Raw genomic sequence first — 17,894 nt, 5'->3', positions numbered from 1 at the left:
TTTCAAATTATCTCCCCAATCTGAAATATCCATGTTTTATGGAAATTTGATCATTTTTTCTCCAAGGATTAGTATAACGAATTAAACTTCCTGTCCAGAATAATGCTAAATTCAAAGTATTATTTCCGTCACTTCTAATTACAAATAAGTTTTACCTTTTATTGTGTTCTGTTATACCATTTTACATAGTACCACTATTATTTTAAGCAATAATTAAGCAATTTGACTTTATGTTTTTGAGCTCTATTTCTTAGTATATAGATTTACCTAAAAAAGTACAAACCAAGCACAGGGGCGCAATTTTCCAGGCACTTCCATGTTGCTTAAATATTTACAAATATGTAAGCACCCTGTTTGAAAGCATTAAAATTTTGGTGTCAGAAGGAAACACTCCATGTGTATCAAATCTTTAAATTTTAACATTTGCACAGCTCCAAATATTCCTGAGAAAGGCCAGTCTCATTCTCACTTTAATCCACGGGTCCTCATATTTCAGCAGCATATCTTGGGGAACCATAACCTCTGTCACTCGATGTACCACTAATTGCACAAAATACATGTAATGTGTTGTTCATCCACGGAGAATGCATTGTGTCTTCTTGTAATATCTAAAACAAAGGAAATCTGAATGTTTATCATGAAGCAAAACAGCCACTGCCAAAAAGTATATGTATGTGAAATTACAGGCATATTTCAATTTATCAATGCCACTTAGCTATTTAAAATGACAAAAAGCAAAAAATTAACATTACCGACTTAAGTCTTCAAAGCTGTATTACAAAGGCAGCAGAGCAAAAAAAGCAGAAAAGATCTGGTTACTCATTAAGAAAAACAAAAGATTATAAAATGCAAAACTCAGTAAGAAGTGAGAGGTAATTTAATCTTTAAAATATTTTTTAACACATGGTCATAACAAGAGCTCTAAACGGTGGACCATTTGATATGAGTTTATGGACCATCTTCTAACACAGCAGTTCTCAGGATCACCTGTGGAGCTTTTCAAACATGTAGATACCCATGCACCTTCTCTGGAGACTTGGGAAATAGTAATAAATAAAGAGAAAAGTCATACGTGCATATTTCTTTTTTTTTTTAAATCTTCACCTGAGGACATTTTTTTCCATATTTTGTTCAGATAGAGTGGGAGGGAGAGAGAGAGAAAGAAACATCGATGCAAAAGGGACACATCGAGTGGCTGTCACCCGCACAACCCAACCAGGGCCGGGGACAAACTGCAACCGAGGTACATGCCCTTAGCGGGAACCGAACCCCAGTCTCTCTGGACCGCAGGCGGACGCTCTAACCGCTGAGCCAAACCGGCCAGGGCATAAGTGCATATTTCTAAACAGGCACTATAATTATGCAAGCTAATTAATATACAAGATTTTTATGGAAATGAAGAACTTCATAAAAATATATTCTATATCCCATAAATATATAAACATATATATTCATATCAGTATACATATTTTTAAATGATCTATTTTGTGGGATCAAAAGCAACAGATTTTATGTTTAGATTAGATGAAAGAAAAAAATAGCACATACATAAAATCCAAACCTCTCCACTATACTGTCCCAACTTAGGTTTCAATACTTGTTTCTCTTAAGTTAGCTCTGAAACTTGAGTATTAAACCTGCAAATTGGTCTATGGTGGCAATAATGTATCATATCACTTATGTTGCTACAAATCATGTCTTATGATAGAGACAATTTCTCTTTACAACAAGCATCACTCATGACACAAATCTAAAAGCATATAGAGGTTTAAGAGATGACTAATTGACTGTACACACCTTTCAGATGTGACCAGTGAAAAGGGCAACTCATTGTAAAGACAAGCAAACACCAAACAGACACTACAATGGCCACCACAAACTCTATCTAATTAAAAAACCTGTATTTAGTCCTGCCTGCTGTGGTGCAGTTAGCTGGGTGTCATCCCATGCACCAGAAGGTTGTCAGTTCAATTCTCAGTCAGGGCACATTCTTGATCCCCATTAGGGAGCCTGCAGGAGGCGACCAATCGATGTATGTCTCTCACATCGATGTTTCTATCTCTCTCCCTTGCTTTCTCTCTAAAAAAAAAAATCAATAAAAACATATCTTTAAAAAAATAATATACAAATAAATAAAAGTCGGCAGCTTGAAGAAGTTTTTAAAAGGACTATATTTTGGCATACTGTAACAGATTATATTGAAAAGAAATAGCCAGGCCATAACTTTTTGTTAAGTAATCATTTACATGGAGCTATACAGAATAATTCATGTTTCAGCACACATTTACTGCTGTTTTTATTTTGCATTATATTTTCCTTTGGGAAATAATGCGTCTCAATGTATATGACTAAAAGGGGGCTCGTTCATATGAGAATCTAATAGAAAATATTGATTTACAAAAATTCATTATAAAGTCAACATTTGCCCCAACTAAGGCATGTCTGAATATGATGTATTATGACAAGAGAGCTTGCATAAATATAAACCAATAGAAACTAAGATTTTTCTTGGTTGGCTAGCAATATATAATCTCAAGGGTCTAAAATATCGGTCTCTACAACTAAATACAATGGTCAAGATTTATGGGAATTGAATGAGACAGGTGGGAAATATGTGAGCAGATTTGTAAAATTTATGGTTCAGGGGCAAAAAACTATAAAATTACTGCTCTAAACATCTTGATCACAGTAATAGCGGTAAATTGAATAATTTGTTTTCAATTTGAATAGAGTTCATGCAGCTAGGTCATGCAGCTGCATGCAAATTAAACCATTTTAATATAGTACACATTGGCTTAAAATGACATATAATTATTTTATATCTTTTTGTGAAGGATGAGCTTTTACTGTCGTCCACCCCCCCTCCGTGGATTATGAAGAATAGAAACCCATAAACTGGACAGTTTCCAGAAATAAATTATTTTATCTATTTGATAAAATAAACCTCAGAAAAGTGATGGTAAAGAAAGGTATACCCCCACTGTACTCATGGGCTGAGCTTGAGATAGAGACAATAAAGAAAGTGGAATGGTTCCCCACCTTCCTAGTCTTGATCACCTTGCTGCTTTGAGAAAGAGACAAAAAAGGTCCTCTGAAAACTGAGCAGCAGAGGAATGCCTTGGAACAGTATGCACTCCCTCCTAAGGGGGATGACAGAAGGTGGAAAAAGAAAAAGAACACTGATTCCAGACTCCTCAAGCCAACAAGATTCCCAGCCACAGAGAAGGGCGAATAGGAGACTGTGGGACAACCAACTGGTCATTGAACGGATGGGATGATGAAAGTCTAGCTGACTAGATTCTTTATACTGAGAAGATGACAATGTTTGGAAAGTTAGACTCCTTGGTCACTCAGTGCAGCCTTGGGCTAATAGTAACTAAATTCCTCATAGCTCATTCTTAGAAAAAGCAGACGAAATAAATTCAGAGGCAGAGCTTGATTTAAGGTCAACTACTTCTTTTCCTAGAAAAAACTCCTCTTCTCCATCATCACACTGCAGTTCTTTGGATACTAATCATTGTAGGCCTGTTTGTAAGTACACCCTTTGTGTGACAGTCTCACATGGGTGAGTGCCTTCAAGTAATCACTGAAATACAGAGAGCAGGATGGATAAAGGTCTCCTTTCTGGAACCAGCTCTAAGAATGTGTTCTCTAAAGGGTTGTAGTTTAATGGCATAATGTGGCTCTAAGTGATGAATAATAGGTCTTCGCTTCTATACTTTTCAGGTTAGGTTTTACTAAGTTAGCTATAATTGTCATTAACACTCAGTCATAGATTACAATGCTAAGAAGTTTGATGAAAACAGAGTTATATAGGCTGTGTGGGTATTAAGACAATTTCCAAATTTTGGAAATCACTCAGGATCTCACCTAAATGACAGTATCTAGTTTCTTACAACCATGATAGGGATATTAATTTAGGAATTTGGCTATTGAGCCAATCATTAACTTCATTAGGACCCTTCTTGAGAGATTTTTATCCATGTTCACAGTAGATAAACTCAGACTTGTTCAGCTATTCACTTCTAATGGCATTGTGGCACAAAGAACAATATGATTTATATCTGATAATTGCTTTAAAAATCGCCTCAGATAATTGCTTTAAATTTGATTTGCATTATGTCATTTAAATGATTAATGATAATATGAGCAAATTTTAAAATACAGACAGAATAATTTCAAGGCAATATATTTCAAACAGATTTTGTTAAGTAACAATTTAAGGACCCAAGATCATGTTTTCATGTTCAACCACCCTAACACTTGCCTGTTCGTGGATAATGTCAGACAATTCTTTTACCATTTCTCTGAAATTTGACTTTAGCCCTTCATGGTATTCAATTTGATCCTCTTTAATTAGCCGCTCATTTAGTTCAAGTGCAATGCTGCATGCTTGTATGAATCTCCTGTGGATGAAGATCAAAGATAAAGGTTTTGTTATTTACTCCCAGAAAGTTTCACTGACAATCATTTTGATATTAACTTTAAACATGGCTTACTTGCCTAGAAGGAAGATTACAATCCTGTATTTTCTCACTGTGCCTTTGCTAATGCTACATCCTATCTGAAATACCCTTCCCTTTGTTTTTTATTTTTTCTCTCAATTTTCTTATGTCCTTTAAAATCTGATTCAAAATGTATACGTTTTAGGAAGCCTACTTGCTCAGTCATTTACTTGATATTATATCAGCTAAATTTGTGCTAACGTTAATTTGCATCTGTACATAATGAGTCATTCATTTAAAAATAATTTACTTGGGGCTCACTATGTACCCAGTGCTGGGTGCTATAGCTTTGAAATATCTGCCTATGGCTCCTAAGAGTGGGGACAGAGTTGATGACATTATAAAAGTACTTTTCCATTATTTCATGTGTTTATGTTTAATATCAATAATTAGAGTGTAGGTCTTAGGAGACAAAATTACACCTTGCTGCTCATCTGTTTTGTATCTTTTTTTTTTTTTTTTACCCTCACCCGAGGACATTTTTGTATTTATCTTCAGATAGAGCAGGAGGGAGAGAGAGAGAGAGACAAACATCGATGTGAGAGAGATACATCAACTCGTTGCCACCTACACGATCCCAACCGAGGCTGGGGATAAACTGCAACCAAGATATGTGCCCTTAGCGGGAACTGAACCGGGGACTCTCTAGTCCACAGGCCGGCGCTCTAACCGCTGAGCAAAACTGGCCAGGGCAGTAGAATCTTTTTGTACATGCCAGGCACTAATAAATATTGGTGACTGAATGACTATTGATTACTCTGCAACCTGGAACAGCTGATAACACACAGACAGAAAAAATAAATTGGGAGCAAATGAATGGGTAAGATATCACCTTTCTCTTTAGTTTATTTTATTCAACTGTCTCTCTTATTCTGAATGTAAACTCTTTTATATATTAAACAGATTCAGACATCCCTTAGCTTACAAGGATGCTCACTCAAGACAAGCTATTACATGTCCCAGACTGGCAGAATCTAAGTGGAACTAAGGACACAGGACAGGAGGCAAGCCCCTCCAACCCGTCCAGTTCCACTTTTATTTCTACCCTAAATGATCGAAAATGTTGTGGCATGAGTTCAGTGGGGCAAAGGAGGAATGTGGGTAATGAATTTAGGCTTGTGCTTGTGTCACAACATCCAAGGTAATATAGTAAGATGGTATATTTATTATCTTGGGTCACTAGGACATTGTTAATGTCCTGCAGCATGAAAGAGAGCCCACATTTACTCACTAAAGTACCATTAGGAGGTCACTTAAATATTGTAAAAGAGAAGAGAGCATGTCCTTTTTTAGAGGGATATTATTTGGTGAATATTTTGGGGTTTTTTTTCCAAAGGAAAAGGAGTAAAAGAATAGAGGTCTGATCTGAACACTACAAAGCACTTACCTAAACATGTCTTTCAACTCATTGACTTTCTTAGGTGGATACTTGCTAGCTTGGCTATCATTTAAGAAAGCCCTTGCATATGCTAATGGACCAGCATTTACCTAAATTACAAAAGAAGAAAAATGAAAGTTGTCAGAATGTAATAAAAAGTAAAATTTGCATTTCTCCTAAAAAAAAAACCCAAAACACAACCAAATACATTAAAAGTCTGCATCTGAGAAACATATTTACTATTCTTACTAAAAGTTTATTTGAAAAAATATTAACAAAGGTGATATTCTAATAAATTAGTTAATGATTTCTGATATGTAAACATGGAGTTTGGCTATATTCATAGGGATTTATGTTAAAATCCTCTGACATAACAAAATTTATCGAAACTGAACATAATTTCTGTATTGAGTTAGTAAAAAATAATGCACAGATGTTTGCACTCAATAAGAATGTAACTCACAATTAAATTAAGGCTTGCTCTGTGCCCTTAAAAAAGCAAGAGGAGCATCAATAAACATTTAATACATGTTTGGAAACCATCATACCTGCACTGAAACACAGCCTTGCAATTTAAGTTGGAGCTGAATCATGTCCACATCAGCAGAAGAGCAAAGTTTTTGCAGCTCTGCAGTTTTATCTTTTATTTCATCAGTAGCAACATCAATTGGCTTTAAATTAATCTGCTGTTCATAGTTTATAGGGATCCTCTTCTTCACATATGGAAACGAGTTTGAAGCTATTAAAACATTAAGATTGATTTACTATCTTAAAATATCATTTGTTCAAACACCCAAATTATTTTTTAAAAATCCACTGTGCTTAATTTTCCTCATGCCTTCTCTAGATACTACCTTAGGAGTACCATATAGCACCTTATTACTTCATGATTGAGGAAGAAATTATCTTTATGGGACACCTCAGAGCAATCACAAATTAAATACAGGAAAACTAGGGTTTATTACATACCCAATGTTTGTGCAAGCCAGTAATGGAACAGCAGAACAATAAATGATTAAAATTTCAGTTATATTTTCTGGCTGGCCAACTGTTGCTTGTGTTTATCACAAAGGACCAAGTCAATCAAGTTTTATGCAAAATCCTACTTACTAGTCAGGATTGTACGGCGTTTGCACTGTTCTTCTACACAGCCTTGCTTTTTGCCAGATAATGTATAAGGAGCCTCAAAAACAAATCTGTTGATATTATGGTTTCTTTCAAACTCAGTCTTTCTTTCTGTGAGTTCTTTGTCATCAAAGTAGGGCTTCACATAAGTGACTTGAATATGCGCATACTTTGAATCGAGCTCTTTGGCATTTACCTAGAAATAAGAAAGTTTTGTTTTTTACTCAATAAAAGGCAAAAGGGGGTACAGGTAAGCTACTAACTCTTTTGAGATCAATTGAGGAACACTGCCACTATGACTGTGTTCCCAAATGAATACACCTGGAGGAGGTCTTTGTTCTTTTTTATGGATCATTTCCTTCTGCTTATAAGGGAGTTACAGAAATATATTTGGAGTATACAGAAATGTAGGAAGAAGATAAAAACTGTAATCCTATGACTCAGTAATGACCATTCTTCACATTTTCATATATTTCAGTCCAATCTTTTTTCTGTGCACATATATTTACAAAACTGAGATTATTATTTTATAATCTAAATCCCTAAAATATGTTAAAATGGTTAATTGTATACTTGAATTCCACCTCAATTAACATTTATTAAAGAGAGGATTCTGAGAAGATGACAGAGCACCAGAAATCTATCTTCCTACCTAGACAACAGTTATACTGGCAGAATCTGTCTGATGTAAATATATTGGAACTGTAGAGCCTCTTGAAGGCTTGCAACTTCTAAGGGAAGATTTCAACAGAAAATTGCAGCTGATTTTGATTTTGGTCAGTTTTGCTCTTGGCGCAATGGCAGCCAATCAATCATAAACCACACCTCAGCCCCATGTCAGGCAGCTGTGCACATGTTCCTGGAGAAGCATTATTCACAACAGGAAAAACAAAATCAAACCCAAGTATCTACTGACAGATGGACAAGCAAAATGTGCTATATACATACAATGCAATATTATTCAGCCTTAAAAAGGAAGAATAATCCACAATATGCTACAACATGAATGAACCTTGAAGAAATGCTAAGTGAAATAAGCCAGTCACACATACAAATAAAACCAATTTCACTTACATAAGGTATTTAGATTAGTCAAAATCATAGAGACAGAAAATAGAATGGTGGTTGCTATGGGCTGAGGGGAGGGGGGAAGTAATTATTGTTTAATTGGTAGAAAGCATCAATTTTACAAGATAAAAAGAGTTCTGAAGATGGACAGTGGAAACAGCTGCACAACAATTGAATGAAGTCAATATCATCAAACTGTACACTTAAAATGGTTAACATAATTTTGTTATGTGCATTTTACCACAATAAAAACATATAGTTCTATACTGTAGTCATCAACATGACTATTCATGACTGTATGGATAAATATGACTTATTGGATCAGTCTCTCATTAATAGATTTGGGTTGTTTTTCAACTTTTTTCTATTGCAAATAATATTGCAATGACTTTGCACTTATAACTGTGTGTATTTTTTTCTCTAACTTATCCCTTAGGATAAATTCTTAGTAGAAAAGTTGGTTAGTTAAAATATTTACATGTTCTTATGGATTTTGATACCAATTACCCTACAGAAATGCTAATCAATTTGTGCATCCACAGCAATGTTTGACATTGTAAGAATGGGTACTCTTGACTGTATTAATCCTATCCTGTGGAGGAAGGGGACCTCAGGAAAGAACAATGGGTCTATTCCAGAAACAAAAATTTGATGTTTTAGACCATTTCATGAAGAGCCTAAATTTCACATTAAAATGATGCACTTCCAGTCAAGATGGCGGCATACGCCATCAACAAATCATTAAACAACAAGTGTTGGCAAGAGTGTGGAGAAAAGGGGACTCTAGTACACTGCTGATGGGATTGCAGACTGGTACAGCCACTATGGAAAACAATATAGTGTTATATCAAAAAATTAAAAAATTGAACTCCCATTTGACCCAGTGATCCTACTTCTAGGAATATACCCTAAGAAGCCTGAAACACCAATAAGAAAGAGTATATGTACCCCGATGTTTGTAGCAGCACTATTTACAATAGCTAAGATCTGGAAACAGCCCAAATGTCCATCAGTAGACAAATGGATAAAAAAGCAGTGGTACATATACACAATGGAGTATTATGCAGCTGTAAGAAAGGAAGATCTCTTATCCTTTGAGACTACATGAGGGACCTAGAAAGTGTCATCTTAAGCAAAACAAGCCAAACAGAGAAAGACAAGTATCATATATCTCACTTATTTGTGGAATATAATGAACATACCAGTCTGAGGAATAGGGTAGTCCGAGAAGTGGAAGTGGGGTACAGACTGACATCCCAAGAAGAAGGGGTGGTGGGGGACAGAGAAACCACAGAACTTATGTGCATGTATGCATGAACAATGGACATGGACAACAAAGCTGGGGACAGGGTGGGGAGGGAGGGTAAGGGGAAATAAGTGGGGGGAAAAGAAGAAACATCTGTAACAAAAATAAAAAGAAAGATGGTTGCATAGGTAAATGCAGTATCACGTCCTCCCACAACCACATCAAAGTTACAACTAAACTACAGAACAGCCATCATTCCAAACCGCCTGAAATCCAGCTGAGTGGAAGTCCTACAACTATGGATTTAAAGAAGCAGCCACACCGAGACTAGTAGGAGTGGTGGAGGCGGACAGGATGGTCTCACACCCATGTGTGGTGGATAAAAATCAGGAGGACACCTCGGCTGGGAAGGTCCTCTCTGAGGACTGAGTGGTCCCCGTCCCACACCAGGTGCTCTGCTCAGGGTTCCAGTACCAGGAAGAGAAGTCACCATAACTTCTGGCTGGAAAAACCAGCGGGAACTAAGGCTCAGGGAGGCTGAGGCAGCTGGAGCCCCTGGGGCTCCTCTTAAAGGGCCCACGCATGGACTTATTGAACTCACTCCCTCTAAGCTTGGAGGGGAGGCAGCTCGAGGGGCACCAAAGACATACAGGGAAGAACCAACCTGTTTGGCATTGGAGCGAGGGCTGGAGAGGGGGCTTTCTCCTGGACAAATATGCTGCCAGAGGCCTTTGTTCCTTTGGTGAGCCTTCCCTGGAGCAGCAGACAGGTGCCATGTTTGGGCCTCCAGCAACCTGGTTCATATTGGTTGCCCCGGCCTGGTGATTCCCTGAGGCCCTGCCCCACCCACCTTTCAGGCCCACCCAAGCTGTTGACAGTTGCTTTACCATAGGATTGGCCTGTCTGGGATCCTGCTTCAGGTTTCCTTAAATTCTCTCAAACAAGCAGCATTTGGTCTTAGCAAGCCCCATACCTCTCCTTAAGTAACACATAGAAACAAACACAGGGAGGCAGCCAAAATGAGACAAAGAAACAGGTCCCAAATGAAAGAACAGAACAAAACCCCAAGAAAAGAACTAAGCGAAATGGAGATAAGCAACCTAACAGATGCTGAATTCAAAATACTGCTTATAAGGATGCTCAATGAACTTAGTGAGAACCTCAGTGAACTTAGTGAGGGCTTCAAGAGCATAAAAAAGGACCAGTCAGAAATGAAGGATATACAGTCAGAAATGAAGGAGACACTAACTGAAATAAAGAATAATTTACACAGATTCAATAGTAGAGTAGGTAAAGCAAAGATGCAAACCATCAATTTAGAATATAAGGTATCAAAAAAAACACCCAATCAGCCCGGGCCGGTTTGGCTCAGCGGTTAGAGCGTTGGCCTGTGGTACAGAGAGACCCGGGTTCGGTTCCCGCTAAGGGCATGTACATCGGTTGCAGTTTGTCTCCGGCCCTGGTGGGTCGTGCGGGTGGCAGCCACTCGATGCGTCCCTTCACATCGAAGTCTCTCTCTCTCTCTCTCTCTCTCTCTCTCTCTCTCTCTCTCTCCCTCTCTCCCTCCCTCCCTCCCACTCTATCTGAACAGAAAATGGAAAAATGTCCTCGGGTGAGGAAAAAAAAAAACACCCAATCAGAACAGCTAAAAGAAAAAAATTCCCCCAAATGAGGATAGTGTAAGGAGCCTATGGGACAAATTCAAGCATGCCAAAATACGCATCTTGGGGATGCCAGAAGGAGAAGGGAGAGAAGAACAAATCAAAAACCTATTTGAAACAATAATGGCAGAAAAATTTCCTAACTTGGTGAAGGAAACAGACATACAAGTCCAGGAAGCACAGAGAGTCCCAAACAAGATCAACCCTAAGAGGCCCACACCAACACATATCATCATCAAAATGCAAAAGGTTAAAGACAAAGAGAGAATCTTAAAAGCAGCAAGAGAAAAGCAGTTCGTTACCTACAAGGGAGTTCCCATAAGACTGTCAGCTGATTTCTCAAAAGAAACTTTGCAAACCAGAAGGAAGTGGCAAGAAACACTCAGAGTGATGAAAAGCAAGAATCTACAACCATGATTACTCTAACCTGCAAAGCTGTCATTTAGAATCGATGGCCATATAAAGAGTTTCCCAGACTAGAAAAAGTTAAAGGAGTTCATCGCCACCAGACTGTTATATGAAATGTTGAAGGGTCTTTTTGAAGAAAAAGATAAAATATATGAACAAACAGAATGGCAATGAATACATATCTATCGACAATGGAATCTACAAACAAAATGAACACGCAGAACAGAAACATTTTCATAGATACAGAGAACACTGTTGGTTGCCAGATGGAAGGGGGTTGGGGAAATGGGTGAAAAAGGTGAAGGGATTAAGAATAAATTGGTTGCTAGACTGACAATCCTGAAAAAGAAGGGTGTTGGGAGCTTGGAAAATGGCGGCGGAGTGAATGGAAGCTACACAGACTATCACCCAGGAATAAACTGGAATTACAATGAAAATAAAGACAAATCGTCAGGAAAAGACTACCAAACAGCAGCGTGGGGGACGACATAACCAGGGACACTGACTCAATCCTGGTAGGCTTGCGAAGATGCGAGATGGGGCCGGGAGCCCACGGTCCACATTGGACTGGGCTGGGAGCTGAGGCAGCCTCAGCTGGGGCCTGCAGTGCCCTCAGCTGGGACCAGCACCCTCGAATAGGAGCTGCCCCCTCCGCTGGAACCTGTGGTGGCTTCGACCTCGGCCTGGAGCGATGGCCTTACCTGGGAGCAGCTCACGTAGCTGGGAGCGGTGCACATGGTTACACTCCCAAGTGGCTCCACAGCGCAGAGACAGGACAGAGGCTAAAATGGCAGCAGCCACTCACCTTGGGCTCCAGCAGAGGGAGGAATGACTGGACTGGAATTGTGTGGGGACGCTCGGGATTTGGAGGGTGCTCAGAGCTTTTGCTGAGTTGCAGCCACACAGGACTGTGGTCACCTTACTCCTTCCCAGGGCCCTGGTAGAGGCCGTGGCCCCTGCGGCCCCTGCGGCCCCTGCCCCAAGATTCAACCAAAACTGGTGGCCATTGAAATGCTAATTGAGGCCCATTAACAACCAGCATCTGCACCACCCTCCGGAAATCCTCTGGCACTGATCACCTGAGGGAGTTTTTCATTCAACTCAGAAACCAAGGTTCTTCAGGTGACCACTACTAATAGCCCCCAGGCAAAAAGCTAGAGGGTAACGGGACCATTCCCTGGGCTAGCAACTTTAACCAGGAAAGTAAGACTTGAAAGTGGTAATTGACATGGGTCCTCCCTGGCTCATCCAAACCCAGGAGAGGGAGCCACAAACAGCAGAACACCAACACCCACAGGGAAAATTTGACAGGCTACAAAGCCCACTGTGATAGCCAAAATGGTGAAACACAGAAACAAAAGCCAAATGAAAGAACAAGAGACCTCTACTGAAGATGAGATAAATGAGGTGCAGTTAAGCAAGTTACCAGAACTAGAATTCAGAGCCATGATCTTGAGGAAGCTCAAGAGCATGTGTAAGGACATGAACACCATGAGTAAAGACATAGAAATGTTGAAAATCAACGAGTTGGAAATTAAAAACCACCAAGAAGAAATCAAGAATGACATATCAGAAATAAAGACCACATTGGAAGGTCTAAATAGCAGAGTAGAGGAAGCTGAGGACTGGATCAGAGAATTAGAAGATAGGGTGGAAAAAATCAACCAATCAGAAAACCAAAAGGAAAAAACAGAAAGACAGCTTAAGAGAACTGTGGGACAACTGGAAATGTAATAATATTTGCATCATAGGAGTCCCCGAAGAAGAAGAAGAAAATGAGCAAGGGTTAGAGAATATATTTGAAGAAATAGTGACAGAAAACTTCCCTAATTTGGTGAAGTAAGAAGGCTTTCAAGATCAAGAAGCACAGAGAGCCCCAAGTCACAAGAACCCAAACAGGCTCACACCAAGACACATAGTAATGAAAGTGCCAAAAATTCAAGACAAAGAGAGAATCCTAAAAGCAGCAAGAGAGAAGCAACAGGTTACCTACAAAGGAAACCCCATCAGGCTCTCAGCTGACTTCTCAATAGAAACAGAACAGGCCAGAAGGGAATGGCATGAAGTAATCAAGGATGAAAAACAAGGATCTGAATCCAAGACTACTCTACCCAGCAAGGCTGTCATTCAAAATAGAAGGTCAAATAAAGAACTTCCCAAGCCAAAAAAGGCTAAGGGAATACAATAGCATCAAAACAGCACAGCAATAAATGTTAAAAGGACTGCTGTAATTAGCAGGAGAAATAAGAAGAAAAATATAACCACACTAAACAAAAATGGCAATAAATAAGTACATATCAATCACCTTAAATGTAAATGGATTGAATGCTCGCATAAAAAGATACAGAGTAGCTGATTAGATAAGAAAGCATGACTCATCTATATGTTGATTACAAGAGACCCACCTCACAACAAAAGACTCACATAGGTTGAAAGTGAAGAAATGGAAAAAAAATCTTCCAAGCAAACAGAAAGAGAAAAAAAAAAGCTGGGGTAGCAATACTCATATCTGATAAAATAGATTTCAAAATGAAGGCCATAACTAGAGACAAAGAAGGTCACTACATAATACTGAAAAGATCTATCCACAGGAAGATATAACCTTGATAAACATATATGCACCCAATATAGGAGCACCAAAATATATTAAAAATCTTCTGGAGTACTTCAAAGGAGAAATCGATAGCAATACAATCATAGCAGGGGACTTCAACACCCCGCTGACATCACTGGACAGATCCTCTAGACAAAAAATTCGCAAGGAAATAAAGACTATAAATGGAGTACAGGATCAAATGGATTTAACAGATATCTACAGAGAATTACACCCCAAAACTACAGAATTCACATTCTTCTCAAGTGCACATGGGACATTCTCAAAGACAGACCACATAACGGGACAAAAATTAAGTCTCTACAAGATCAAGAAGATTGAAATCATATCAAGCATCGTCTCAGATCACAATGGCCTGAAACTAGAAATCAATTGCAACAAGAACATGCAAAGACACTTGAACACATGAAAGCTAAATAGCATGTTATTAAACAATGAATGGGTTACCAAGGAGATCAAAGAAATTAAAAACTTCCTGGAAACCAATGAGAATGAATATACAACAACACAAAATCTATGTGATGCAGCGAAAGCAGTTCTGAGAAGGAAGTTCATAGCACTACAGGCCTACCTCAAAAAACAAGAAAAATCTATAATAGACTATCTAATCACACAAATGAAAGAACTAGAGAGCAAACAAAAAGAAAACCCCAGAGCAAGTGGAAGGAAGGAAATAGTAAAGATCAGAGCAGAAATAAATGACATAGAGTCCAAAAAAACAATTCAAAGGATCAATGAAACAAAGAGCTGGTTTTTAGAAAAGATAAACAAGATTGATGGACCCTTAGCTAGACTCACCAAGAAACAAAGAGAGAACCCAAATACAATCAGAAATGAAAGAGGAGAAGTAACAACGGACACCACAGAAATACAAAAAATCATTAACAACTACTATGAACAATTATATGGCAACAAATTCGACAATCTAAGTGAAATGGACAAGTTTCTAGAAACACATATTCTCCCAAAATGGGATCAGGAAGAGAGAGAAAACTTGAACACACCAATAACAGAAGAAATTGAAGATGTAATCAAGAGTATCCCAGCAAACAAAAGCCCAGGCCTGGATGGCTTCACGGGGGAGTTTTTCCGAACATTCAAAAAAGAACTAACACCTATTCTCCTCAAACTATTTCAAAAAAAGTCAAGAGGAAGGAAGACTTCCAAACTCGTTTTATAAAGCCAGCATAATTCTAATTCCGAAATCAGAAAAAGACTACAAAGAAAGAAAACTACAGGCCAATATCCCTGATGAGCCTAGACGCCAAAATCCTGAACAAAATACTAGGAAATCGAATTCAGTAATACACCAAAAAAATTATCCACCATGACCAAGTGGGATTCATCCCAGGGATGCAAGGCTGGTACAATATTCGAAAATCAATAAACGTGATACCACATAAACAAAATGAAGAATAAAAACCACATGAACATATCAATAGATGCCGAAAAAGCCTTCAAGAAAATCCAGCATTCATTTCTGATAAAAATGATCAGTAATGTGAGAATAGAGGGATCATATCTTGACATAATAAAGGCCAAATATGAAAGACCTACATCCAACATCATACTCAATGGGCAAAAACTAAAAGCATTTTCCTTAAGAACAGGAACAAGGCAAGGATGCCCACTTTTGCCACTCTTATTTAACATAGTAATGGAAGTCTTAGCCACAACAATCAGAGAGGAAGAAAAAATAAAAGGGATCCAAATTGGAAAGGAGGAAGTGGAACTGTCATTATTCACAGATGACATGATATTATACGTAGAAAACCCAAAGACTCCATCAAAAATTTACTAGACTTAATAACGGAATTTGGCAAATGAGCAGAATATAAAATTAATGTCAAGAAATTGATGGCATTCTTATACACCAAAGATGAACTCACAGAACGAGAAACTACGAAAACCATCCCATTTACCATTGCAGAAAAAAAAAATTAAGATACCTAGGATTAGACTTAACCAAAGAAATAAAGAACCTATTCGCAAAAAACTACAGGGCATTGAAAAAAGAAATAGAGGAAGATATAAAAAAGTGGAAGCACAAACCTTGTTAATGGACTGGAATAATTAACATCATTAAAATGTCCATACTACCCAAAGCAATCTATAGATTCAACGAAATCCCCATCAAAATACCAACGTCATACTTCACAGAATTAGAACAAATACTTCAAAAGTTCATATGGAACCAAAAATGACCTCGAATAACCACAACAATCTTAAAAAAAGAAGAATAAAGTTGTCGGGATCACATTACCAGATTTCAGGTTATACTACAAAGCCACTGTCATCAAAACAGCCTGGTACTGGCACAAGAACAGGCATATAGATCAGTGGAAGAGAACAGAGTACCCAGAAATGGACCCAAGGCAATATGCTCAATTAATATCTGACAAAGGTGGCAAGAGCATACAGTGTAACTTAAGACGGCCTCTTTAATAAATGGTGTTGGGAAAATTGGACAGCTACATGAAAAAAAAAAAAAAAATGAAACTAGACCATCAAACTACACCCTACACAAGAATAAACACAAAATGGATAAAAGACTTAAATGTGACTCATGAATCCATAAAAATCCTAGAAGAAAATGTACGCAACAAAATTTCAGACATCATACGTAGCAGAATTTTCACTGATACATCACCTAAGGCAACAGAAACAAAGGAGAAAATGAACACATGGGACTACATCAAATTCAAAAGCTTTTGCACAGCGAAAGATACAATCATCAAAACAGAAAGGCTACCCACTGTATGGGTGAGCATAAGTGCCAATGATATATCAGATAAGGGGTTAATTTCCAATATATATAGAGTGCTCATACAACTCAACAAAAGAAAGACAAAGAACCCAATTAAAAAATGGGCAGAGCCCTGGCCGGTTTGGCTCAGCGGTTAGAGCGTGGGCCTGCGGTCCCGAGAGACCCGGGTTCAGTTCCCGCTAAGGGCATGTACCTCGGTTGCAGTTTGTCCCCGGCTCTGGTCAGTAGTGCGGGTGGCAGCCACTCGATGTGTCCCTTCACGTCGATGTTTCTCTCTCTCTCTCTGTTCCTCTCTCCCCCTCCTACTCTACCTGAACAAAAAATGGAAAAATGTCCTCGGGTGAGGATAAAAAATAAATAAATAAATAAATAAATAAATAAATAAATAAATGACCTAAAAAAAAAAAAAATGGGCAGAGGAACTAAATAGACACCTCTCCAAACAGGACATACAAATGGCTAAGAAACATATGAAGAAATGCTCAACATGACTAATATGCATCACAGAGAGATGCAAATTAAAACAACAATGAGGTATTACCTCACACCTGTCAGAATGGCCGCCATCACCAAATTATTAAACAAGTGTTGGCGTGAGTGCGGAGAAAAGGAGACTCTAGTACATTGCTGGTGGGAATGCAGACTGGTGCAGCCACTATGGAAAACAATATGATGTTACCTCAAAAAATGAAAAATTGAGTTTCCATTCGACCCAGTAATCCCACTTTTAGGAATATACTCTACGAAGCCTGAAACACCAATCAGAAAGAATATATGTATCCCCATATTCATAGCAGCACTATTTACAATAGCTAAGATCTGGAAACAGCCCAAGTGTCCATCAGTAGACGAATCGATAAAAAACTGTGGTACATATACACAATGGAGTACTATGCATCTGTAAGAAAGAAAATCTCTTATCCTTTGAGACTACATGGAGGGACCTGGAAAGTATTATCCTAAGCGAAACAAGCCAAACAGAGAAAGACATGTATCATATGATCTCACTTAATGTTGAATATAATGAACATAACAGTCTGAGGAATGGGATAGTCCCAGAGATGTTGAAGTGGGGTACAGAGTGACAGTCTCCAGAAGAGGAGGTGGTGGGGGAGAGATAAA

General features: G+C 38.3%; 1 protein-coding gene across 6 annotated transcripts in view; it reads right to left on the bottom strand.

Moving 5' to 3' along the window:
* Positions 1 to 132: 132 nt before the first annotated feature.
* DOCK11 (dedicator of cytokinesis 11) overlaps positions 133 to 17,894 on the bottom strand; it is a 218,800-nt gene continuing 201,038 nt past the window's right edge. For 5 of the 6 annotated variants that reach the window (XM_036270309.1, XM_036270310.1, XM_036270313.1 and 2 more), the window contains 5 exons: positions 6,994 to 7,204; positions 6,432 to 6,622; positions 5,893 to 5,993; positions 4,268 to 4,406; positions 139 to 608 (listed from right to left, as the gene is read on the bottom strand). In XM_036270309.1, coding sequence (XP_036126202.1) covers positions 486 to 608; positions 4,268 to 4,406; positions 5,893 to 5,993; positions 6,432 to 6,622; positions 6,994 to 7,204 — 765 coding nt within the window. In that variant the 3' untranslated portion in view covers positions 139 to 485. Of the gene's footprint in view, positions 609 to 4,267; positions 4,407 to 5,892; positions 5,994 to 6,431; positions 6,623 to 6,993; positions 7,205 to 17,894 lie in introns of all 6 variants that reach the window. The other variant, XM_036270311.1, reaches the window with a different exon arrangement.

This window comes from Molossus molossus, unplaced genomic scaffold (assembly GCF_014108415.1).
Source record: "Molossus molossus isolate mMolMol1 unplaced genomic scaffold, mMolMol1.p scaffold_m16_p_2, whole genome shotgun sequence".
NCBI classification, from domain to species: Eukaryota; Metazoa; Chordata; class Mammalia; order Chiroptera; family Molossidae; genus Molossus; species Molossus molossus.
This window is presented reverse-complemented; position numbering and strand designations above follow the sequence as displayed.